General features: G+C 43.0%; 2 protein-coding genes across 2 annotated transcripts in view; one reads left to right on the top strand and one right to left on the bottom strand.

Annotated features, from left to right (window-relative positions):
- The window catches only part of cog4 (component of oligomeric golgi complex 4), a 35,458-nt gene extending 11,708 nt beyond the window's left edge, over nt 1-23,750 (bottom strand). Inside the window, exons 1-13 of the mRNA XM_078400620.1 lie at nt 23,578-23,750; nt 21,379-21,461; nt 19,933-20,047; nt 16,159-16,333; nt 13,714-13,907; nt 12,836-12,941; nt 10,284-10,441; nt 6,958-7,016; nt 5,216-5,349; nt 4,604-4,722; nt 3,665-3,831; nt 1,022-1,187; nt 586-648 (exon numbers count right to left, since the gene is read on the bottom strand). Of these exons, the coding sequence (XP_078256746.1) occupies nt 586-648; nt 1,022-1,187; nt 3,665-3,831; nt 4,604-4,722; nt 5,216-5,349; nt 6,958-7,016; nt 10,284-10,441; nt 12,836-12,941; nt 13,714-13,907; nt 16,159-16,333; nt 19,933-20,047; nt 21,379-21,461; nt 23,578-23,697 (1,659 nt within the window). The 5' untranslated portion in view covers nt 23,698-23,750. The remainder of the gene's footprint in view (nt 1-585; nt 649-1,021; nt 1,188-3,664; nt 3,832-4,603; nt 4,723-5,215; nt 5,350-6,957; nt 7,017-10,283; nt 10,442-12,835; nt 12,942-13,713; nt 13,908-16,158; nt 16,334-19,932; nt 20,048-21,378; nt 21,462-23,577) is intronic.
- Nucleotides 23,751-24,982: 1,232 nt separating this feature from the next.
- Nucleotides 24,983-27,014, top strand: part of sf3b3 (splicing factor 3b, subunit 3) — a 104,583-nt gene continuing 102,551 nt past the window's right edge. Inside the window, exon 1 of the mRNA XM_078400617.1 lies at nt 24,983-25,180. The gene's annotated coding sequence lies outside the window, so the exon portion shown is untranslated. The remainder of the gene's footprint in view (nt 25,181-27,014) is intronic.

The following is a 27,014-nucleotide window of genomic DNA, read 5'->3' as shown; positions in this document are numbered from 1 at the left end:
CAAGACTAAAATTAATATAATGTCAGATTTTTGAGTGGTTTCAAAAAATAAAACTAATTTTTAATACCGTCAAGAAGTGGGTTTTAAATAGTAACAAGTTTAATTGACCACGCAAGGGGACTCGAGAGAGAAGGAAATGATTTGCAAGTCAGTTGAAGCCTGGATTTAATACTTCCACCATCTTTTAATTGGAGTGCTCAAAGATGCCTTCCTGCCTCTTTTCCCCAAAGAGATGATATTTATATCTGAGTGGTGCACCCTGTCTATAAACTGTAAATCAAGCATACAAATAATGATCATGAAGCAGAACAATCAATCTAGCCCCAGTTCTCAATAATGGAGTGATGCCAAAGGCCAGAAGCTTGTGTCCAACCATTGGATGGTGATGGATTGAATTTAATTGGTAATCAGCTCACATCTGAATGGTCTGTTCAAACATATTAATCAGGGCGATTGTTTAATTAATTGTTCAGATGTGATTTGGGTCCGCCAATACTTGTAGATTGCTAGTGTTTTACTTTCACAGCAAAGAGAGCAAACAGAAAATCTTCAGCAATATTTTTGTCCTTATGAATTCTATCATACCTCTAGGTTCTTTTTTAGGGTCAGGAGATTTTCACTGCACATTTCCACATTATTCAGAGTCACCTAAATGAGAAGAAACAAAATAGCTCAACAGCACATATTAAATCTGTAACACTACCGGTAAGATACAGAGTTAATGTTACAATCTGCATTTAGTTTCAGATTTCTTGCAGCTGCATTATTTAAGTTAATTTCATTCATTCAGTAGGGATGTGGTGTAATGCGAATAATTTTCCAAGGTGAAAATAACGCAGCTGCAAGAAATCTGAAACTAAATGCAGATTGTAACATTAACTCTGTATCTGTCTGTCTCTGCAGATGTTGCCTGATCTACAGATTATTCATCAGTTTACCCAACAGTGACATACTGGAGAAGATGAGCCCCACAATACACCATCATTAAAACAGTACTAGAGGCAGACCAAAAAAAACATACCAGAAAGGACTGCTTGGCTTCATCTGTACTTTCAATGCCCTTAGTGTCAAACTTGCCCTGCTGCAGGCTGGAATGCATGATGTTCACTGCGCTGGTTACACCACGCTGTATGTCCTGAAATGTTGTTGCTGGGAACCCCATACGCAGCTTGTTATAAAGCACCTCCCTGAATAACAGAAACAGAAGCATACCACACTGCATCACCGGCTGTTACGCTGCTGTGGGATGATACAATATCTGATATAACAGTTGTGAAGACTGATTATGAATTCACATTATGCAAAGGCTGCCAAGGCTCAAGCAAGGCTTTTTTCAAACTTTAGGCAACATCTTTTGAGAACACGTATAGGTAAAGTTTCAAGTCGAGACCATTCTTCAGAGTAATTGGGGATGGGGGGGGGGGGGGGGAGAGAAGAATGCTAGAAGAGGGAAGAGGCAGGACATAGCAAGGCAGGTGGATGCAGGGGAGGGGAGGGGAGCTTTTGACAGGCAGAGGATTGGTACAAAGGCCAGAGGTAAAAGCAGGTGGTGTGAGAGAGGGTTGAAAAGTTGCAAATTGCGAAGCTAGTGACAGGAAAGTAGCAAGGGATTGGGGGGGGGGAAGAGAAAGGAGAAGTGTCGAGGAGAAGGAGGGTGTGTGGCGGTTAGTAGATTTTCAGAAAGCCTTTGATGAGGTGCCACACGTTAGGCTGCTTAGGAAGATGAGAGCCCACGGTTACAAAGGGCAGATACTAACATGGATAGCAAGTTGCCTGGATGGCAGAAGACAAAGAGTGGCAATAAAGGGGGCTTTTTCTGGTTGGCTGCTAGTGACTAGTGGAGTTCCACAAGGGTCGGTGCTGGGGGCACTACTCTTCACGTTGTATATTAATGATTTGGCCGATGGGATTGAAGGCTTTGTGGCAAACTTTGCGGATAATACGAAAAAGGTGGAGGAGCAGGTAGTGTAGAGAAAGCAGGCACTCCGCAGAAGGACTTGGACAGGTTGGGAGAGTGGGCAGAGAAGTGGCAGATGGAATATAGTGTAGCAAAGTGTGGAGTCATGCATTTTGGTAGGAATAAAGGTGTAGATTATTTTCTAAATGGGGTGAGAACCAGAAATTGGAGGTGCAAAGGATCTTTGGAGTGCTGGTGCAGGATTCCCAAAAAGTTAATCTGTAAGTGGAATCGGTAGTAAAGAAAGCGAACTCAATACTAGCATTTATTTCAAGAGTGCTTGTATACAAAAATAGGGATGACATAGGATGTAAAAGTGCTGGTAAGGCCGTATTTGGAATATTGTGAGCAATTTTGGGCACCATATCCGAGGAAGGATGTGCTGGCTCTGGAAAGAGCCCAGAGGAGGTTTACAAGAACGATCCCATGAATGAGCAGGTTAACCTATGATGGGCGTTTGACAGCACTGGGCCTGTACTCGCTGGAGTTTAGAAGAATCAGGGGAGACCTAATTGAAGCATTCAAAATAGTGAAAGGCTTGGATAGATTGGATGTGGAGGTTGTTTCCACTAGTGGGAGAGTCTAGGCCTAGAGATCATAGCCTCAGAATTAAAGGACGTTCTTTTAGGAAGGAGATGATGTGAAATTTCTTTGGTCAGAGGTGGTGAATCTGTGGAGTTCTTTGTCACAGAAGGCTGTGGAGGCCATGTCAGTGGATATTTTTATGGCAGAGATAGATAGATACTTGATTAGTACAGGTGTCAGAGGTTACAGGGAGAAGGCGGGAGAATGTTAGGAGGGAGAGATCAGCCATGATTGAATGGCGGAGTAGACTTGATGGGCCGAATGGCCTAATTCTACTCCTATTCCTTCTGACCTCCTGCTAACCTGTTGGATCTCCCCTTTGCTAGCCATTTTAATTCCCCTTCTCATTCCCCTGCAGACCTTTCTGTCCTGGGCATCTCCATTGTCATAGTGAGGCCACAAACTGGAAGGGCATCTCTTTCTAGTTGGTGTTTTACAACCCAACAGTATGAACATTGAATTCTCCAATTTTAGTTTAATCAATATGCATCATCCCCTCCCCCTCTTTATCCTCACCCCCTCTACCATGTACACCACCTGGATGCACACCCATTTCTCCCACCTTCCCCTCATCTCCTTCCACCTATACCCCTTCCTCTTGCTTCACATTTCATGCATTTTCTCTCCTTATCTCAGAGCTTTTTGACTTTTTAATCTCTGGCCTTGGTCCCATCCATTGTTGTCCTCGTTGGTCTTTGGGCGGCACTACTCTATCCCGTTGCTCTTTTTCATGTAATATATGCATAAAGTCTCTTTGGATTCTTCTCTGCCAAAGCCACCTCATTCCCCTCTTTGCCATCCTGATTTTTTAAAAAAATATTCCTGCATCTCCCACATTCCTCCAGGGATTCACTTGATCCCAGCTGCCTATACCCAACCCATTACTACTTTTTCCTGACCAGAACCTCAAAATGTCTTTTCACCCAAGATTTCTTACACCTGCCAGCTTTGGCCTTCACTTTAACAGGAACAAACAAACCATGAACTCTCGCTATCTCACTTTTAAAATGGAGGAGGCAGTTTCAATCAAGTCATGACCCATGGCAGTCAGTGTGCAGTTCCAGGACTAGACAAGAGAAATTAGCACCAAGTGGTGCATTCCATTATGTCCATCCCAGTTACCTGAAGTCAGACTCCAGTACAGTGGTGGAATGGTTGATCATCGCACACAGGCAGTCGATATTTGAACTGGCCAAAGCACGACCAATGCACTTCTTCACAATGAAGAATACATCATCCACCATGCTGGATGTTAATTGGCCCTTCTCACAGAAGTCCATAGCAACAGCCTGTAATTAAGCATTAAAAAAATAGAACATAAAACATATAACACAATTACAGGCCCTTCATCTCACAATATCTGACCTTAAAGCTATCCCCCTCTACGTTTTGACATTTCCATTTTATATACTTCTATCATATCTACCTTCAACCTCCAATGCTCCAGATAAAATAATTCTTTAGTCCAGCTGGGAGAACCTGAGATGGCTAAACTAACATGGCACTGTTCGATTAGGTGCCATGAATGGCAATGCATGAACCTAAAGTGGAACCATTTAGGTTTGGAATTATATTGTATGCACAGAATTCTGTGTGCCATGGCACTTTCATCTTTTTAAAAATGCCAGAGTTAATTTCACTGCTTAACACTATTCAGTGAAATTCTGTAGGGCGATTTGCTAACCTTTATATATGTTAAGAAACAGGGCTAACCCCCTAGTATTAAATCTTGTCATCTGATTAATCTGTCAAGGTTACAAATCAATAACTATTTTCTTCAGAATTATCATGAAGCTTTTCTCCCTCAGCTTTGTCTTTTGAATTTTCCGAGCTTTGTCCGTGGTCATTCTTAAGCGTGAACTGAAAGAGTTAATGAGACGAGACCACGTTATATGGAGAGGGAATCACTGACTCATCCATTCACCTTCTCACTCCACGGTGCTGGGATTTAGCGGAGCACATGTCACGTCCAGTTTTCCCACCCTAATGTTCCGAGTGAAGTTTATAGAAAATCAGTGAATATGATTATAGAATCATTTTACAGCCCACATTATACAATACCTTATTGACCATCTCTCTCATGAAGTACTCCTCCATAGTGATATAATATCCAATCAGTTCCTGCATATTCCGACTCAGCAAGCATAGGTTACAGAGTTTATCCAGTGCCTTCTGATGCTCTGGTACAACATAGTAATAGAATCAATAAACATTTCATAGGGCTATTGCAGTTGGCAGTAACATTTATACAAACCAGGATTATAGCAGAGAAACAAGCTACTCATCACCACAAGAGCCATTTCCACCCATGCATTTCATATCAACATTTCTTTCCATCTGATAAGAATAACTGCCTATATAGCCCAATATAACACTTTGTTCTAGGAAGGAAGGCTCAAGAGAAATGAGGGGAAAAAATCTGACCCCAGAATGTGCACTGCAGAAGTGTAGCCAATTCTGTTTCTTTGTCTGTTTGGTTAGTACCTTCATAAAAGTAAAAGAATGTGTCTTGCTCAAATCAAGATCAAATCACCCACTAACCTTACTTCTTGAAGGTATACATGCAGAGGAGAATAGATCGGAAGGAAAAGAATACTAAAGGAAAAACTCCTTTCAAACTATTCTCACATAAGCAGAGAAATTCCACTTTTTACAGTCAAGAGATGTCTGTACCTTGCTTGACTTCCTCCGAGGCCACTGCATCGCACACCTCAAAATCAGCAGTGATCCTTCTTTTGACGAAGCGCAGGTACAGTTCAGCTCGAGCATTCATCAATGTAACCTCTGCCAAAATAGTGTCCAGCTCCCTAAGACAAATCAAAAATAAATTCTGACAGCTATAAAATGTATTTGTCTATATACAGCTGATGCAGAATTATCCAATCCTTCAAATATTATATACAGTTATAATATCCATATGCTCCCAGGTTATATTCTCGAAGCAGGCAAACTACTTCCACCATCCCTCCTCTGGTAATGAGTTCCAGGCACCTACTATGTGTGTAAAATAAAAACGTACCTTGCACCCCTCTTCTAAACTATCAGCCGCACATGAAAGCTCAGCGTTCTAGTATTTGACATTTTCACCCTGACAAAAACTATCCACACCATCTATGCCTCTCATAATGTTCTGAATTCCTCACTTTATGTCTTCCTTTTTCCTTCTCTCCATATGAAAATGATCAGGAAGCAATCGCTTTTTTGTTCTCATTCACTCTTTAAAGAAATTATTTCAGAAATCATAATTAAGTTATACATTAAATCATCAAAATCATGACAATTATATTTGTTTTTCAGGAAGCAGAAACCAAGAATGTTGGAGACACTCTGTGTGTAGGGAGGGGGGGACAGTTAATGTTAAAGGTCGAGGCATGTTTGATTTCTAACGTAAAGACCATTGACCTGAAATATTGACACTCTCTCTCCAGAGATGCTGTCAGGCCTGCTGAACATTCCCAGCATTTTCTGATTTTACTTCAGATTTCCAGCAATCTTTTACTTTTCAAATATTCAGTGGAGTTATCCCAGGCCTTTTTGATTTATCTTAACTATACGGGTCTAGATACAGAAAGAGCAAGTTGAAAATCTGCAGATACATATTGTAGCAAATAATTAGAATTTAAACAGACTTTAGGAGCAGGTAGAACTAGTGGGGAACATGGCAAATAAAATGAGACAGAATTGACCAGTTTATTTTGTATGAAGAATGAAAAGAGTCATTGTTGAGCTAAGTGTTACCATCAAGGGGACATAGGAAATATCTCAATACATATTTTTTGAAGGAAGCAAGACAATCGTGTTTCAACAAGCATGCAGAAAACTTGGCTTTATTAACAGTAGATTAGTGTACAAAAGCAAAGAAGTTACTCTAAAACACTGGTTAGGCCACACGGAGTTATGTTTACCTTATGGAAAGTGTAGAAGAGATTTATTAGATTAGTACAGGAATTAAATATTTTAGTTGGCCGGTTAGACAGGAGAAGCAGGTGTGATCAAGAAAACGTGGCGATTAAGACCACGTGGTTGAGGTGACTCACAGATATTTAATTTTAAAAGTCAATAAGTACACAAGGAAGAAAAAATGTCAATGAGGTACATTGGACTGGGTAAGGAGGAGATGGTTCCTGTTGGGATGTATTGCTCGTTTCTGTGCAGTAAGCCTCGTTTGTATGAATGTTACTGACATGACATTTGAACAAGATGCTTAAAATTGTCAAAGGCTTCACCGTCAAGACTGAAATCCATACAATTACAAATGGATTCGATTAAAATGAATATTGACATATTTTTCAAAGATTACAAATATCAAGAATATTTCAAATATTGAAGTATTCATACTTTCAATATTCATACATTCATATCTTTACTATGATTCTTCTAAATAAAGCTCAACGTTATTCAGAAAACATTCATACCTGGGTTCTATTTTGTCCATTGTTAAGCTTCTCATCATACTGTTTTGCACACGTTGGAACTACAAAACCACAAAATGAATGGTCAGTGTTTGTCTTATTTAAAGCACAAGTGCAGTGGTACAAAGTTAACTTCAAATAGTATATACAGAACTAGACTTCGCTCTTGACTGCAAATCATTGCATAGATCTGCGGCATGGTGGCGCAGAGGTAGAGTTGCTGCCTTACAGCGCTTGCAGCACTGGAGACCCGGGTTCGATCCCGACTACGGGTGCTGTCTGTACGGAGTTTGTACGTTCTCCCCGTACCGCGTGGGTTTTCTCCGAGATCTTCGGTTTTCTCCCACACTCCAAAGATGTACAGGTATGTAGGTTAATTGGCTTGGTAAATGTAAAAATTGTCCCTCGTGTGTGTAGGATAGTGTTAATATGCAGGAATCGCTGGTCTGTGCGGACCCGGTGGGCCGAAGGGCCTGTTTCCGCGTTGTATCTCTAAACTAAACTGTCTCACCATCGAAGGGATCTACAAGAGTCACTGCCTCAAAAAGGCAGCCAGCCTCATCAAAGACCCACACCACCCTGGCCACGTTATCATTTCAGTATGCCACCAGGAAGAAGATATGGGAGCCTGAAAACTGTAACTTCCAGGTTCAGGAACAGCTTCTTCCCAACAGCCATCAGCCTATTAAACATTACAACCTCCAACTAAACTCTGAACTACGTAGAGTTTGGGGCAGTGTTTTTTGTCTTTGCACTATTATTGTTTATTTGTTTTTTTTATACACTGCACTTTTTTGGTGTTTATTATGGTGTCTACAGAGTACAATCTTTACACATCTGTTGTGCTGTTACAAGTAAGAATTTCACTGTTCTGTTTCGGGACATATGACAATAAACACTTGACTTGAATACGTGAAAGGTAATGTCTCCAGTTTCTGTTAATTGGAGAGTAGGTGCCGTTACAAAAATAGAATGTGTTGGAAATAAAATCAGGCTGCATTCATGCGCACGTCTCAAGAGACACACACCTCTCAAGAGACATTTTACTGAGTCCGATGACTGTCTGCCCTCCCCTGTATAGACTGGTGTGTAACACCATGTCATTTTAATACAGGTTTGCAACTCCCTCTGTATTGACGTAAACAACTGCACTGTGCTTTGAGTGGATACAACTGAATTTGATGGCAGAGCTCCATAATGTTAAATAATCTGAGTCTGTGTGTCCAAATTCAAACTGGAAAATTGCACATATAGGCAAGATAACGGAGGGGAATCAATCAAGGGACCGATAAGGGTGATTATCATTTAGTCACATAATCATAGAGAAACTAAACCTTTCCTGTCCATGTACATGTCCAAGTGTATTTTAATTGCTGCTATAGTATCTGCCTCAACTACCTCCTCTGGTAGCTCGTTCCATATATCCACCACCCTCTGAGTGAAAAAGTTGTCCTTCAAGTTTGTAATAAATCTTGTCCCTCTCAGCTTAAACCTACAATCTCTCGTTTCTGATTCCCTTAACCTGGGTAAATGACTCTGTGCATTTGCCCCATCTATTCCCCTCATGATTTTATACATCTCTATAAGATCGCTCCTCAATGTCCAGCGCTCCAAGGAATGATGTCCTAGGCTGCCCAACCTCTCCCTGCAGCTCAGCCCCTCAAATCCTGGCAACATTGTCATAAATCTTTTCTGAACACTTTCCAGCCTAATCTTTTCTGAACACTTTCCTTCCTACAGCAGGGCGACCAAAACTGAACACAGCACTTCAAGTGTGGCCTCGTCAACGTCTTGTACAACTGTAATATAACGTCCCAACTTGTATACTCAATACCCTGACTGATGAAGGCCAATGTACCAAAAGCCTTCTTGACCATCCTATCTACCCGTGATTCCACTTTCAAGAAACCATGTACTTGTGCTTGTACGCCTAGATCCCTCTGCTATAAAACACTCCTCAGGACCTTACCATTCACTGTGAGTGTGTTAGAAAATAAAATGAAGGACACACGCAAAATAAATTATGAGCCACCAGTTAAGATATCCAGCCTTATATCATGAGGCATGGCATGATAAATTGCATACCCTTCCATAATCCCCTCATGATTTTGCTGGCATTGTGTGTTTAGAAACCAAAACAGAAAGGGAATCACAGATGATCCCATGGTTGGTAGGAAGGTGACAAAGTTAACCCTAGGGTCCTGGAGCCATAAGATTAATACCAAAGATTATATGAGCTCTTCTGCCTATAACCAGCTTTTAGCCTTCAAGCTACCCAAAACTTACATCCCATCATTCTTCCCCCACATTTAAGGAAGGTCCCTGATCTGAAACATTAACTGGTTTCTCCTTCCTCAGATGCTGCTTGAATGGCTGATTCTTCCAGCATTTCCATTTTAGTTAGTTATTTTATGCTTCTATGCAAGCCTAACCTGCCACTGTTGGTGATCCATTTTGAGGGGCTGAATTATAGACAACTTCTGTCCTGTCCTGGACAGTTGTCAGCAAGGATGATTATTAATTAATCAGAAGTGATGATCCTTATGAACAATGAGAACTTGGATAATTATTGGAATGCAAACAATGCCTTTGAATCACTGGGAAGGCTGGGGCAGAGGAAATGGTTGTTACTCCCACTACCCAAGACTTCAATATATCAACACCATTTTCATATAGTGCCTTTAATAGAACAAAACTTCCCAAGATGCTTTACATGAACATCAAACATTTAACACTACCAATGAAGATATTATGGCCAATGTTCAAATGATTCGTCAAAGAGGTTCAAGAGCATTATGAAAGAAAGCAAGACGAAGACACAAGGAAATGCAGATGCTAATTTTCCAATAAAAAGCGGTTCAGGCAGCAATCCAACTAATGCTATTCTATGAGGACATGGATAGGTGTCATTTCGTGTCAGGACCCTTCTTCAGACTGAAATTACTGTGTTTTGTTCTACTGTGCCATTTACTACTGAGTGATCTGCTAATGCTTTGCGAAGAAGAGCATTTTAAAAAAACAATTAATTGTTGTGATCCAAATGGTGATGCAGGCAAATTCAGTAATGACATTCAAAAGAGAACTAGATAAAATTTTGAAGGAGAAAAAATGTTCCAGATTCTAAGAAAACAGTAAGACCAAATGGATAGCTAATTAGTCTCCACAGGCTGAACAACTTTGGTCAGTTCTACATCAGTGTGTAATTCACTGATTAATTTTGTATTGTGCCAGCAGCAAAGCAAAAGGAAACCTACAAATTTGAAAGAAGTAAACATTTTTAGTATATTTTTATTTTTTAATTTTAAAAAATGAAAGAGATTTGGTCTTGCCTTTCTGTGATAATCCCTCTGCTGAATGAACTTGTCCACCACCTTTTCAGCCTGTTGATCACACTCTACCTGCAGATACTTAATAAGTGTGTAAAGCCGCCCAGGTCCATAATAAGTCTCAACAATAGGCTGATGAGTCTCCACTATTCGAGCGATTCCTGTGAGAAAGACCAACACAACCATACACATCATCTGCATCATAAAAAAAACACCCTTCAAAGTTCAGGATCACTCTTGCAGATCTAGATGTAAAGCAAATCTCTCTGCTTAACCTCAACCACCTGTCTCATTCTCTTCACTAAATATCCTACAACCCTTCCAGGTAACGGAGTGATCAGAATGCATATGCTAAATAGTTTAGATTTTGGCTTATTATTGTCACGTGTACAGAGGTACAGGGAAAAGCTTTGTTTTGCATGCTATCCAAACGGACCAGATAATACGATACATAAATACAATCATCAAACGTGTACAAAAGATAAAGCAAATGGGAAGGTACAGAATGCAGAATGTGCTTCTCAGCATTGTAGTGCATCAGTTCCACGTCCAATGTCCAATGGGGTAGAAGTAAATTGGACATTACCCTAGCTTATGGAGGGACCGCTCAGAAGCTAATAACAAAAGGGAAGAAACTATTCCCACGTCTGGTGCTGCACACTTTCAACTTCCGTACCTTCTGCTGGATGGGAGTAGGGAGGAGGAGAGGGAATGACTGTGGAGGGACAAGTCTTTGATTATGTTGGATGCTATTCCAAGGCGGCGTGAAGTGTGAATGGAGCCAATGGTGGGAAGCCTGAGCTGTGCGATGGGCTCAGCTACATCCACAACTCTCTGCAATGTCTTGTAGTTTTGGGCAGAGCTGTTCCCATACCAAGCTGTGATATAACCCGACAATATGGTGAATGAACTTGTCTATGGTGCATCTGCAGAGGTTTGTAAAAGTCACTAGAGACATTTCCTCAGTCTCCTCAGGAAGTAGAGGTGTTGGTGTGCCTTTTTGGCTGTCACATCGATGCGATTGATCCACGACAAATCATTGGTAATATTAACACCAAGGAACTTGAAGCCCTCAACCATTTCTACTTCGCTTCCGCTTGTACTCTACCCTGCTTCCTGAGGTCATGGGAACAACATCCTCTAAACTGATTCCTTTTTTCGCCAAGACCCTCTTTCAGTAAATGACCATGAGGGTAGTGATCAAAAATTCACCTTGTGCTATTCTTGTCTGGAATGGCCTATACATGGCTGATCAACTATCGACCTCTTTGATGACCCACGGACTATCCTTGATCAGACTTTGCTGGCTTTACCTTGCACTAAACGTTATTCCCTTATCATGTATCTATACACTGTAAATGGATCGATTGTAATCATGTATTGTCTTTCTGCTGACTGGTTTTGCAACAAAAGCTTTTCACTGTACCTCGGTACAAGTGACAATAAACTAAACTGAACTGAACAGAACATGGCTCGAGTCCCATGCCAATACAGTTGACAATTAACAACTTAACAAGCCACGCAATCGCAGCAAGACACCACTAATGGGACTAGAGGTTGGCTCAGCCTTTGAGTAGAGCAGTCACGAAAAGGCATTAGAAAGACAAACTCAATCTAGGACAGCTTGCTGGTACTTCTGCAGGGCGAGGGGGCATGAACCGCAATTCCATGTGATAGAGTAGACCGTTCAAATACAAGATTAAAGTACCTAGTTACCACCACTATTCTAACCCTTCAGTTACCTAGGGGTTGGAATGCTTGAATTGTGAATTTGATTCAAGTTAGGAAGAGGGGAAGTTCAACGAGATCTGGGTGTCCTAGTGCATCAGTCACTGAAAGGAAGCATGCAGGTACAGCAGGCAGTGAAGAAAGCCAATGGAATGTTGGCCTTCATAACAAGAGGAGTTGAGTATAGGAGCAAAGAGGTCCTTCTACAGTTGTACCGGGCCCTGGTGAGAACGCACCTGGAGTACTGTGTGCAGTTTTGGTCTCCAAATTTGAGGAAGGATATTCTTGCTATTGAGGGCGTGCAGCGTAGGTTCACTAGGTTAATTCCCGGAATGGCGGGACTGTCGTATGTTGAAAGGCTGGAGCAATTAGGCTTGTATACACTGGAATTTAGAAGGATGAGGGGGGATCTTATTGAAACATATAAGATAATTAGGGGATTGGACACATTAGAGGCAGGAAACATGTTCCCAATGTTGGGGGAGTCCAGAACAAGGGGCCACAGTTTAAGAATAAGGGGTAGGCCATTTAGAACGGAGATGAGGAAGAACTTTTTCAGTCAGAGAGTGGTGAAGGTGTGGAATTCTCTGCCTCAGAAGGCAGTGGAGGCCAGTTCGTTGGATGCTTTCAAGAGAGAGCCGGATAGAGCTCTTAAGGATAGCGGAGTGAGGGGGTATGGGGAGAAGGCAGGAACGGGGTACTGATTGAGAGTGATCAGCCATGATCGCATTGAATGGCGGTGCTGGCTCGAGGGGCTGAATGGCCTACTCCTGCACCTATTGTCTATTGATTGCAACTCTTTAATTAGTTTAACAAAATATTCTTACCTTCAAAAAGCAACGTGAGGGTATCAGCAAAGGTGACTGCTGCCCTACGATCACTCATCTCGGTGCCCAATGCCAACTGAAGATTTTCATCAGCTTTTTGTGCAATCTTCAATAATAAAAAAGATCGAAGTAATACAAAGAGCTAGCCAAATCTAATTCACTCAAGGATATTGCAAGTTCAACATCAAAAGCAACTATAATGTACATTTCCTCCCTTATCGAATTAAAAACTCAACTTTTTTATAGAACTCTTCTGTATGCAACATCTTTCATTATGTTTGAATGCCCCAAGCTTATTACAGCCAATGAAGTACTTTCTGAAATGTGACCACTTGTGTGGAAAACCAGGAGGCATTTGGCCATAGTTCGATCATGCAGCAATGAAATAAATGGCCAGATAATCTTGTTTTCTATTGATGGCACTCAAGGGAGAAATAATAATTTGGTTTAAGCCTGCTGATGTTTTTTGAAAAGTGCCGTGTTGACTTTTATGTCCATTTGAAAGAACATTTGGGACCTTAATTTAAAGTCATTTTGTCATCAAAAAGTTGGGACCTCCAACAGCGTGGTAATACTTTAGTGTTGGATAACAAGACAAGTCTAGCCTTTCAACAGATGAAGATTCAGAAAACAAGACTCCATGCCCGAGTCGGAGAAACATTGGCACAGTAGTCTCACCTGGAAAGACTGTTTGGGTCCTTGGATGGAATTGAGGGGGGAGGTAAAGGAACAGGTGTTGCATCTCCTGTGGTTGGAGGGGAAAGTGCCCGGGGATGGGGTGGTTTGGGCACAGTAGTAGGAGGTTGTCTCCAAGAAACGGGAAGTAGCCGAGTTGTCTGAAGAAAAAGACCATCTTTTTGTCTTTCTTGTGTCTTTACCTGTTTACAAAGGTACTCGGAAAACTTGCTCAGCCCTTCCTCGTGTAATCCCAGCAATGGAAAGATCTTGAAGAAACGTTCAACCTGTGGCAGGTCACCTTCCTTGATGGCCACATCAAACTTCTCAGCAACAATTACTCTTAGCCGCTGCTCTGCCTCTTGCAAAAGGTTAAGGTTTGCATCAATTACATTAGCTGTTGGGAAATGTAGCTGCAATTAGTTGCACATACACGACAGATCACCGATACACATTTATTCATTCCCTGTCCTGCCAGCTGTGCTCAGTTTAACTAAAGTGTAAGAAAATAACTGCAGATGCTGGTACAAATCGAAGGTATTTATTCACAAAATGCTGGAGTAACTCAGCAGGTCAAGCAGCATCTCAGGAGTGAAGGAATGGGCAACGTTTCGGGTCAAGACCCTTCTTCAGACTGAACCAGTTTAACTAAATGTGCTGCTGTTGACAACGCGCCTATTATATTCATTTATCAATGTTCTGCCTATTATTCCAATGTATAGATGTAGTGCTCAACAGAACTTGCAGACTCCTTCATCACAATCCTTGCTCCGCACTCTCAAAAAAGCAGGACCCCAATCCAATAGATGTAATTAATGCCCAATAGCAAATTAACTGTAATGGTATAGAGGGCATATTCATGGTGTGTTTAATACAAGAAAGGGGTAGGTCCTTCAAGTCTGCCCACCTTGAATCATGATCATGGCTGATCCATGCCATAGCTGACAATCACTCAAATTTATCAAAATGTATCTACCGTCGCTTTAAATACTCATAATGACCCATCTTCCACAACTCTGAGGGAAGAGAAATCCAGAGATTTACCATCTACCATTACAAGAGATTTCTTGGTACCTCAGTTTTAAAAGACACCTTATCTTGGAATTTGTTTGAGTTACTTCCACAAGCGAAACCATCTCAACAAGACCCATTACAAACCCCTTAGGATCTTGCATGCTTGAATAAGATCACCACTCATTCTCCTAACTCCAAATGATATAGAGCCTTGGTGGCGGCAGTCTCGGTGGCAGAGTGAGCCTCGACGTAGGCGGCGGTGGGGCCTCACGATCGATCCACGGTCAGCGGTCGATTAGCGTGAGGGGAGGTAGGGGAAGACAATGGGGACTCGGTGTAGGGGGACCGTCGTGAAGAACAATGGAGGACCCGCAGTGAAGAACAATGGAGGACCCGGCGTGGGGGGATCATCGTGTGGGACGGTGGGAGAACAAAGGGGGACCGGGTGTGGGGGAGAGGGGGCGCACTCTAGTTTTAGAATCCTCTGCCTAGGGGATAAGCCTGTATTCGTCTGTTTGTTCATTCCGGTGAAGGTTCTGTGCACACGGCAGCCAGCCAACAGTCGCTTGGTTTTTTCTTTTTTTTTCTCACTTTTAATTTTAATTTCAAGTTTTCGTGAACCTTGTTGTGTGTTGTGATTGTTGGCAGACCAATTTCCCTCTGGAGATTAATAAAGTTTTATCGTATCGTATTGTATCGTCTGCAACCTATTTAGTCTTGAGCAGATTGGGAAACCACACTAACAGGTATGATAGTAAACAAACAATGGTTTACATGTACATAATTAATACCCAGCTACATCTAATGTTTCATGGCACAAACTAAAAAGGAAAATTGGACCAGCTATACCACAAAAATCTACAGCTAACAAGATGTTAGACAGTATTAGATAAAGATAAAATCTGACAGTGTTGCCAAAGAGCAGCTAGTTGAAAATTGGAACATTTTCAGAATTTAGTGAAAGAGAACTGGGAGGTAAAGGGAAAGCTGGATGTAAAATTAAGTTAGCCAGAAGCATAAAAACAGACTATTAAGAGTCTCTGTAAGTATATTTTAAAAAATAGGTTGACAAAAAAAATTATGTGAAGACTCTTGCAGATTGAGACAGGTAAGTTTTACTGGGAAAAATAAAATGTATAACAAATTTCCATAAAACTTTTTGTGCTTTCAGAGAAGATGCAAAGAAACCTTCTTAAAAATGGTTAAAAAAAACAATACTGGAGTGAATGAAGTGCTAAAAAAATTAACATTATTTAAAAAAACCTGAAACATAAATGACACTGAAGACCAATAAATGTCCAGGATCTGATGGCCTGTATCCCGAGATTTAGTAAGGGGTGGATATGGAGATATAGGACGCATGCTCTATTTGTCACCTTCCAAAATCCCATTCTAAAATCATTCACACAGAATAGGAAACAGTGAAAGTAGCCCCACTATCTAATAAGGGAGAAAAACAGCAAAGTACCAGCCAGATAGCCTGAAATCACAAAAATACTGGAAAATATAGGAATCTACCATTAATGAAGTGGAAAATGGTGCAAGAATTGAACCTAGGTTCCAATGGCAACCATTCATTCTTTTGCAATTACATGATTAAAGATTTAAGCAAGTTAGCATTTTAAAATCCTTACCCTCCTTCCCCTGCCGGCTGAGTTCAATTACAGATTTGTCAAGTGACAGGTAGCGATGGATATGTGCAGCTGCCTGCTCATAGTCTTCATTGCGCAGGGCTGTCTGTACTCCATCAGTGCAGAATTTAAGATCCAAGATATCATCTGCACGTTGAATAGCCTGGTAAATCCGATTCTATAAGACACATTTAAGAGTATGATTACTACAATAAATTTTCCTTAATCTTTTTCTGTCATATTATTTTATCCTCAGACTCTATTCAGTTGTGAATTGTAGAACACTGCATTGACCCACACAGAAGATGGTCAAGCTCATGCTTAAGGCCTCGACCAAAGCAACATTTCATTTAGAGCTTGTGATGAAGCCAAGGCATTTGGGCTCTGTTCAATTCAGATCCAGACTCAGTCCTCTTATATTTTTTAAACTGCTTGTGTGCATGACTTGGTGAGGTATGGGTCCACTGGATTTTGTAGATCAGAAAGTCTGCAAATGGATCCAATTACATGGATCTCAAGTGGATGAGAGTCAGGGAGGGCAGGAGGATGAAGAAGCCACTAAAGTGCATAATTTACTGCAAGTCCCAGGCAAGCAAAGTCACTGAAAGACAGGAGTCAGGGCTTTCAACTCTGATCAACCTACAGTGTTGGTTGTGACGCTTATTCAGGAAAAATCACTTTAACAATACTTCCATTGGTGCTCATACATGAAGAGCAGAAGTTCATGTGGTGCTTATTTTATCTATTACATGAGAATCACTGACTTCATAGGGACTGATAAATGGAATTCCAGTACAATACTGGATCGGTGACCCCCGCGTTATGGCATGGATGGGAAGGTTGCATGCCCAGAGAACAGTCCCTATGTTATTTTCCATAATGCAAAGTCACTTTATCAGTGCATGTGGTAAAAACACAGGTTGAAAAAAAAAGTATGTTTTTTTCCCCCTCACACAAATTCCATGACCCAATTTTATTCTATATCTCAAATTTCTAGGTAGAGATTTGCAAACGTCCGTTACCCGAGAAGCCGTAACACGGAGATCTTCGCTATTATCATTTTTTAAATCATTGGATTCAATTTCCAAATGTTCATTGGAAGCACGAGCCAAGATGGGTCCTGGTGCACAAAATTTACTTTTCAACTTGAAACAACAGAAACAGAACAACAGGGAAATGGAGCTGCACCTCAACAACCTCAGGGCCATCCGAGAGGGCAGTAAGTGAGGGTGAGGGGCTCACATCCAAGGTGCAGACAGATGAATGATCACCAAGAAAGAGGGTCGGCAGAGTTCAGGAATACCCTATGGCCATTCCACTGCAAAACAGCTATTCCCTTTTGGATACTGTTGAGAGGGATGACCGTTCAGGGGAGAGCAGCAGCAGTTGTCACGTCTGTGGCATTGTGCCTAGCTCTGGGGCATGGCGGGATAAAGTGGAGTCAGGTAGAGCGATGGTGATAACAGGTTCAGTAGCTGGGGGTTTCTGTGGCAGCAGACAGGGTCCCAGAGCCACTGCAGAACATTCTCAAGGGGGAGGGTGAACAGCTAGAAATAGTTGTTCATGGCAGCACATGTAACATAGGTCGGAAAACGGATGAGGAGTGAATTTAAAGAGTTAGGAAAAGGTTAAAATGCAGGACCTCGAGGGTGGTGATCTCTGGATTGCTACAGGTATAACATGCTAGTGAGGGTAGGAGGAAAGGACAAATGAATGCATGACTGAGGAGATGATGTAGGGGGACACATATTCAGAGTTTTGGATCACTGGGATCTCTTCTGAGGACCTGTGTAAGGAGGACAGATTGCACCTGAACTGGAGGGGCACCAACATCCATGCAGGGTAGTTTGCTAGTGCTACTCGGGAGGGTTTTAACTAGAATGGCAGGGGAGGTGGGAACCAGAGTAGCAATTCTGCAAATTGAATGGCTGATGAGAAAGTGGAGGTTACGACAAGTAAGTCTCAAATGAAGGACAAGCAGGGAAAGGTTCAATGCAATGAGTATTGTGGATAAAGCTGATGAACTTGGAGCCTGGATCAATGCTTGGAATTATGATGTTGTTACCATTACGGAAACGTGGTTGCTAGAGTGACACGACTGGGTTTTGATATTTCAGACGTGGTAGAAAGGGTTGGGGGGGTTAAAGAGGTGGAGAAGATGCTTTTCTAATCAGGGAGAATATCACGGCAGTACTCAGTGAGGACATACTGGAGAATATGTCTGCAGGGGCATTATGGGTTGTGCTAAAAAATATGAAAGGACCAATTACTCTAATGGGATTATTTTATAATAATAGCCATTAGGAGATGAGGATCAGATATATAGAGGGATTACAAAATGATTCAAGAGCCATTGGGCTATTGTAGGTGACTTTAACTTCCCCAAAATTGACTGGGACTTACTCAGTGCAAAAGGATTAGACGGAGCAGAATTTGTTAGGTATATCCAAGATTTCCATGTCAAAAATGTTTAATTGTCATATGTACCAATAACAGAATAATGAAATATTTACTTGCAACAGCATAATAGGTCTGTAAATACAGTACTCATAAATAACACAATAAACAAAAGAAAGACCAATTTAAAAAAATATATTAAGTCAAACAAAAGTCCGAAGTCCCTAGAGTAACCAAGACAGTTTGTGGTTTGTAGTCCTGAAGTGACTGCTCCTAGTGATGTATGAAAGGAAGGCAGGCACTAGCAGAATGGCACATTGGGAGAGGCTGTGTGCAGAGGCTTATTTTGAGAATAAATGCTGAAGCTTTGGCTCATAAAGCTTCAGCAAGGTGGGTGACAGCAAGATAAGGTATGCAGGTTCCAAGGTGGTGAAGTTGGCTTATAGCGTGCTGGCCATCGTCAGTCAGCAAATCCAGCATAGAGGTTGGGACGTTATATTAGTTGTACAAGATGTTGGTGAGGTCGCACTTGGAGTATTAAGTTCAGTTTTGGCCACCCTGTGATAGGAAAGAGGCCATTAAGCTGGAAAGACTGCAGAGAAGGTTTGAGGATGTTGCTCGGAATTGAGGGCCTGAGATATAGGGAGAATGGGCCGGCTAGGACTTTATTCGTTGGAGTGCTGCAGGCTGAAGGGGGATCTTACAGAGGTGTAAAAATCATGGGGAATAGATGGGGTGATAGCACAGAATCGTTCTTCCCCAGGGTAGGGGATTCAAGAACCAGAGGGAATAGGATTAAGGTGTGAGAAGAAAGATTTAATAAAAACCTGAAGGGCATCTTTTTTTAAATAGAGGATGGTGGGTTTATGGAACAAACAGAGGAAGTATTTGAGGTAGGTAGAGTAGCAACATTTAGAAGACATTTGGACTGGTACACGGATAGAAGAGGAATAAGAGAAATTGACCAAATGCAGGCAATAGGGACTAGTTTAGATGGGACAACTTGGTTGGCATGGACGAGTTGGGCCAAAGGGCCTTTTTCCAGTCAGTATGACTATGATAGGTGTGGAATGATTAATGAACAAAGGTACATCTGTATTAAATGTTCATGACATAGTCCCCTGCTCTGAGCGAATACTTTCAACAGAGGATATAAAACTGAATGACGGGGCCAGGTGTGACAAACATTAATGGTTCAGTAATCAGAACTTCTATTGCATTCACTGGCCGATGTGGTGCAATTAACATGGATTTGATTATTTCAGAAGTTAGGATTGCCAGATGAAACAAAAACTTCCCAAATGTTGACACTAACCATTTCCAATTTATGGAATAATACTCTATCTAACAGTTGTACAGGAGTTAAAAAGTAGGCTGTACCTTAGCCAGGTCAAGCTGCCGAACTTTGCCGCTTACGTTTTCAGCCAGGTTGCACGTAAACGTAATCATCCCTGCAAGTTGTTTAGCATCACCCTCAATCAGCTGCAAATTTGGACTAGGAAAAAGAGCAATAAGGGACCATGAGAAAGTAACATTAAATGCACGTCATATGTTGAAAGACTGGGCGACGAGGCTTGTATGCACTGGAATTTAGAAGGATGAGAGGGGCTCTTATCTTATTGAAACATAAAAGATTATTAAGGGGTTGGACACGTTAGAGGCAGGAAACATGTTCCCAATGTTGGGGGAGTCCAGAACCAGGGACCACAGTTTAAGAATAAGGGGTAGGCCATTTAGAACAGAGATGAGGAAAAACTTTTTCAGTCAGAGAGCTATAAATCTGTGGAATGCTCTGCCTCAGAAGGCAGTGGAGGCCAATTCTCTGAATGCATTCAAGAGAGAGCTAGATAGAGCTCTTAAGGATAGCGGAGTCAGGGGGTATGGGGAGAAGGCAGGAACGGGGATTGAGAATGATCAGCCATGATCACATTGAATGGTGGTGCTGGCTCGAAGGGCCGAATGGCCTACTCCTGCACCTATTGCCTATTGTCTGAGGTGTGCCAGGTGTTTTTAACATTGGTGTCAGTCAAACTAATTTACAATTCAAACACATGCACACAGCAACATTTGCACCATTTGGATATGAACTCCACTGTAACTTATAGACTAAACAAAATTTGTTATGTAGCTAAATACGTAATTGCACTTTCTATAAAATTGGTTTTAAAGAACAGCCCAACATGCGTGTATGATATACTACTAACTGCTAACCCCCCCCTTGACATGTGCAGCCACATGTCCAGAATAAAGTCCTGGCAAGTATCAATGATCAAGCACTTTTGCAGTTAAACATATCAATATTGTGTAGAGGTAGAAGTGAAACTTGAGACAGGTTAAATTTGCCCTTAAAATTATAAATTGCTCTTTAAATCAAATAGATTTAATTGCAGACTTAAATGACAGCAATAGTGTGAAAGTTGTGAATGAATGCGAACTCTAGAATCTTGAGTAAAAAACTAATGGAGGAACGCAGCAGCTGTGGAGGGAAATGGACAGACTAGGTTTTGGGTCAGGACCGATAGCTATCACCCATTTCCCCTTTACTCCACGAGTCTGTAAAAGTGTTCTGACCCAAAACACAATCTGTCAATTTCCCTCCACAGGTTTAATTGCATTATATTTTCCTGGAGTATATTCGCACCAGTACACTAAACAGATTCAAACTAGACTGAAAAACATGCTATTTAGAGCAATTTGACGAACACAATGGTCTGGATATAATTAATGAAACTGAGAAGTCAATTCAAAATAAATGTTCTCTTGGCTTTTGACTGTAACCCATTGTACATCAGCTTTTATTTAATTCTTCTCAAAATTAATACTTACCCCATCCGGTGCAGAGCTACCATTTTACCCTCCAGGTTGCTCTGCTGTCCAAAAAGAGCCTCAAGTTCTGCCTCAACCTCTTTCTGCATTAAGAACACATGAAAGTAAATCAATTAGCCGATTACCAAACAGTGAAACTGCATAAAACATATCATACAGATGCATAAAATTATAAAGTCTCCTACATTAAACATAGTATTTGTATAAACCTGTCTTGCACACAAACAAAAATAAAACCATACAAAAGCTATTCAGGAAAAGTAACCTTTCCAACAGCACAGAATTTCACCACCCTCCTTGCTGGTGTAGATGCCTAAAAGCACATTTTCCCCACAATCACAGTTTTTTTTCTCTATGGATTCCAGTGCTTCATATAAATAGATATTTGGCTTTACTTAGCCTGAACAAAGCATCTCTACAATGTGTAAACATGTTCTCAGCCAACAGGACTTGAGCCATACAAACCAGGGGTGACCAATGTTTGATCCCAAGTTTATGGCATGTTATAATTTCAATTAAGGTACAGAAGAGCTGTTAAAATTAATTTTATTTTCTCAGATTAGGGAGAGGATGGAACATGTATCCCTATCTGTTGATATTATGTGTAGATTTCTTTGTTTTTTTACCTCTGAAAATAGACTCATGATATTCCATCTGCATGAAATAAATTCAAATCATCTTTCAACAATCTTTCGAATAAGGATCTTTTAGGTCAAACATTTTTTGGACAAGATTCAACAGTTAAGTGAACCCTCCTTCATCACTCATCTCTTCTCACCCAAACCACCCCTTCCCCAGGTACTTTCCCCTGCAACTGCAGGAGATGCAACACCTGTCTCTATACCTCCTCCCTCGACTCTGTGGGTGCTTGCGACTTTAACATTCGCGGAGCCCGCGGTCTCTGGTTAGAGACCGACTTTGGGAACTCCAAGCTGCAGGAGCTTCGACCGCCCCGACGAGGGAGTTTTGATCGCCCCGACGGATGATTTGACTGCCCCCACCGCGGGAGAATAAAGAGGAAGGAGATTGGACTTTTTTGTCTTCCATCACAGTGAGGAATGTGGTCAATCTGCTGTGGTGGATGTTTATGTTAACTTTTATATAGTTGTGTGTTTTGTTGCTTTTTTTTCATATGGCTGTATAGTAATTCACATATCACTGTACCTTAATTGGTACACATGACAATAAAAGACCTTTGAAACCTTTATTCCCTTCCTCCCACCCTAGTCGACCACCTATTTTCACTGTCATCCTGTTCCCATCCCCTCGTTATCACCTTTTATAAGCCAACAATGGACCATTGTGAGCTCTACCTTTCCTTGATCATCAGTGCTGGCTTTGATATGTTCTTTTCATACATTTGTTCTTTGTACCTTTTCATACCTCTGGTTTCCCTCTCCCGTGACTCTCAGTCTGAAGAAGGGTCTCAACCCTAAACATTTCCTATTCCTTTTCTCCAGAGATGCTGCCTGACCTGCTGAGTTGCTCTAGCATTCTGTGCATATCTTCAGTGCAAACCAGCATCTGTCGTTCCTTCCTACACAGTACTTGAAGAGTCGACTAGTTACTACTCATCGCCCCCACCCCCCCCCCCCCCAACAAAATGCAGGAGGAAATCAGCGGTTCAGGGGGGAGGGAAATGGACAGTTGACCTTTCGTGTTGGGACCTTAATCAGTCTCAAGAACACCGAAATGTCTCCATCCATTTCCCTCCGTAGACGCTCCCGCTGAGATCCTCCAGCAGTCTTTTCATCATTGATCATTTGTTCTAGCTCCCTGTGAGTACATTGAATGCCGCATTTCCAACATTTAAAACGGCGGTCTTCGTATTTTTTAGACGTTCCAACAGCCTGCGATGTTACAGTCTGGCTATAGGTATGCGCGTTATATATGTTTTCGTGCTATTCATAGAAGGTTCGCAGATCGCCAGGTTCACCAGAGAGTGTACAGTGTACGACCGACACACACACACTTGGAAACTCTTAAAGGGCTGCTCCCGTCAACACTAACGCCGATTAAAAGGCGGCGTCGGACATCTGTCATGGCGGTGTCGGTCCCCCCCACAACCCGCCCTCGACTCTCCTGTCCCCTCTCCCTCTAACCCTGGCTCTCTCGTCGCCCCCTACCCCCGACACTCTCGCCCCCCCGATCCCCCCACCCCCAGCCCCTCTACTCCGGCTCTCCCGTCCCCCCTTCTACCTCCTCGCTGCACAGCTTGGTGTAGGCTTCCTGCAGCTCCGCGATCTCTGTCAGTCCCTCCAACAGCTCCATGGAGAGGCTGGAGCTGCGTCCCGCTGGCGACGTGGAGCTACCCGCCATATTCTCCGTCACCGGGCAACCGTTTCCGGTACGGGGGCGAGGACCCCAGCCGGGCTGACCTGCGGCTGCCTGAACCCGAGATGCTGCCTGTCCCGCTGAGTTACTCCAGCATTTTGTGTCTATCCGCGGTTTGTTCAGTTTAAAGTTACAGCGCAGAAACAGGCCCTTCGGGCCACCGAGTCCGCGCCGGCCGGCGATCCCTGTACTTAATAGGGACAATTTACTATCTTTACCGAAGCCAATTAACCTACAAACCTGTAGTATAAGAAAATAACTGCAGATGCTGGTACCAATCGAAGGTATTTATTCACAAAATGCTGGAATAACTCAGCAGGTCAGGCAGCATCTCGGGGGAGAAGGAATGGGTGACGTTTTGGGTCGAGACCCTTCTTCAGACTGATGGTCGAGACCCTTCTTCAGACTGAAGATTCAAGAGATTCAAGATAGCTTTATTTGTCATCCAAATTGGACGAAATTCAGTCACCCACAGTCCAACAATAAAAGCATGAAGAAGGGTCTCGACCCGAAACGTCACCCATTCCTACTCTCCCGAGATGTTGCCTGACCTGCTGAGTTACTCCAGTATTTTGTGAATAAAAACCTACAAACCTGAACGTCTTTGGAGTTTGGGAAGAAAACTGGAACACCCGGGGAAAACCCACGTGGTCACAGGAGAAAAGGACAAACTCCTTACAGACAGCACCTGGACAGCTCAGGATTGAACTTGGGTCTCTACCGCTGCGCCTATGGTTGCCAACTGTCCCGTATTAGCCGGGACAGCCCGTATTTTGAGCCAATTTGCTTTGTCCCGTACGGGACCACCCTTTGTCCCGTATTAGGTCCGGGGGCCGCTGTAGGCCCGGACACTAGCAGGTAAAAAAACTGCAGATGCTGTAACCTCATCAATTCCTTCTCTCCCAGGATGTTGCCTGACCTGCTGAGTTACTCCAGGGTTTTGTGTCTACCTCCAGACAGTGTAGGTCCGGAGGCCCGGGCATCGCCTAACGGAGGTTGCAAAGCAACCCGCCACCCGGCCCGGACGGCCGCCTTTGGTGGAGCAGGAGTACGGGGCCGCTGGCTGGGCGTGGGGCGGTGATGTCATCTTGTCCCTTATTTGGGAGTGAGATAGTTGGCAACCCTAGCTGCGCCACTGTGCCTCCCTGTCCCAAACACATTGCAGGACATGGGGTTCTGGAGTGCCAGTGCGTGATTCCCTGAAAGTGGCGAATCAAGTGGGCAGTGTGATAAAGAAAGCCTTTGCCACATTTACCTTTATTGGGAAGGGTATTGAGTACAAAAGTTGAGATAAAAGCTCTTCTCGCTGCTACCATCAGGAAAAAGTACACAAACCTGAGTACCTTACTCTCCAGGACCATCAAGTTCTGAAACCACACGACACAACTTTACCTCAGCATCAGATGACTTTGTACTGCTATGGTTGCTCAACATTCTTGAGATGGGGAGGAAGGAATGTGATACCGAGGTTGGTAAATCTCTTATTTCGTTCCACCTATCACCTACCTGCATCCCTCCCCAACCCTTCCCCCACCAATTTCCATCTGCCAAATATCCCCTACCCCACCCATCACTGAAGACTCCCGACAAAAAACATCACCTATCCATGTTCTCCAGGGATGTTGCCTGACCCACGGAGTTTCTCCAGCACTTTGTGTTTTTTTTGTAAACCAGCATCTGCAGTTCCTTGTTTCTCCTTTCTCCCCACTTTATCTATTTTCACCTATCACCTACCACCCTCTGTCTCACCCCTCCCACTCACTTCTATATACTTTCTATCTTCCCTCTACATTCCCAATCCTGATGTAGGGTCTTGACCTGATATTTTAATCATCCCTTGGTTTTCACATATTTTGCTTGACTAGTTAAGGTCTTTCAGCCGTATTGTTTTGTTGCAAATGGGATGATAGAAAATCCTTTTACTTAACTCTTCTCATTCTATTTTTTGCTGAGAAATGTTTGATGCTGAAATGATATGATGGAAAGTCTTCATGTACTTGACATCAGTATACATTCGTATTATCAATAAAATGCGATGTAATTTTGTACAATTATCTCAGATAGTGATAGTAATGAAAAGGTTAATCGGTTTGTGATGTTTTCTACTGGTGATGTCCTACTATTGAGGGTGTTAATGTATATAGTTAAAATAACTTTAATATGTTAAAAAGGACAATAAAGGTAAATATTTTGACTAACTGGTGTTAAATCACAATTAAAACTTTTAGTTGATGGAATTACTTGCATATGATGAAGATAAAACTATCGCTAAGACAAACTAGGGTTAGGGTGTTACATAGGATGGAAAAATGACGTATTGAAGACTAGAAAAATTATATCAATACATTATCTTTTCACAGAGTTGTATTTTTAATACATGTATTGTGTTGGGTTGTCGGGATCATTACCTGGAAGTAAGGGGGAATTTAAAAAATAGAATAAAATACGGGCCCTCCCTTGAGTCAAGAGTGTTTTAGACAATAGACAATAGGTGCAGGAGTAGGCCATTCAGCCCTTCGAGCCAGCACCGCCATTCACTGTGATCATGACTGATCATCTACAATCAGTACCCCAGTTTTATTATCATACTAGCACAAGTGTGCCCGTTGGGCCCGTCCTCGTAGGGTTTCCATTGTAACCGGGAGGGGAGTGGGGGGAGGGAAGGGGGAGGGAGGGAGGAGGGAGGTGTGGAGGGGAGGGGGAGGGAGGGAGGGAGGGGAGGGGGGAAGAGGGGAGGGGGGAAGGGGGGAGGGGGGAGGGAGAGGGGAGGGAGGGGGGTAGAGGGGAGGGGGGAGGGAGGGAGGGGGGAGGGGAGGGAGGGAAGGGAGGGGGGTAGGGGGGAAGGGGTGAGGGAGGGAGGGGAGGGGGGAAGGAGGGAGGGGGACCACCCCTTTTCCCAGTACCCCTTTTTCCCCGTTGGGCCCGTCCTCGTAGGGTATCCATTGTAACCGGGAGGAGGGGAGGGAGGGAAGGGGGAGGGAGGGAGGAGGGAGGTGTGGAGGGAGGAGGGGAGGGGGGAGGGGAGGGGTGAAGGGGGGAGGGGGAGGGAGAGGGGGAGGGGGAGGGAGGGGGGAGGGGAGGGGGGAAGGGTGAGGGAAGGGGACCTCCCCTTTTCCCAGTACCCCTCTTTCCCCGTTGGGCCCGTCCTCGTAGGGTTTCCATTGTAACCGGGAGGGGAGGGAGGGAAGGGGGAGGGAGGGAGGGAGGGAGGAGGGAGGTGTGGAGGGAGGAGGGGAGGGGGAGGGAGGGGGGGAGGGGGAGGGAGGGGGGGGAGGGGAGGGGGAGTGGAGGGGGGAAGGGAG

Source organism: Rhinoraja longicauda, chromosome 6 (genome assembly GCF_053455715.1).
Source record: "Rhinoraja longicauda isolate Sanriku21f chromosome 6, sRhiLon1.1, whole genome shotgun sequence".
NCBI lineage: Eukaryota > Metazoa > Chordata > Chondrichthyes > Rajiformes > Arhynchobatidae > Rhinoraja > Rhinoraja longicauda.
Note: the sequence above shows the minus strand (reverse complement) of the source record. Positions and strands in the feature narration are given on the sequence as shown.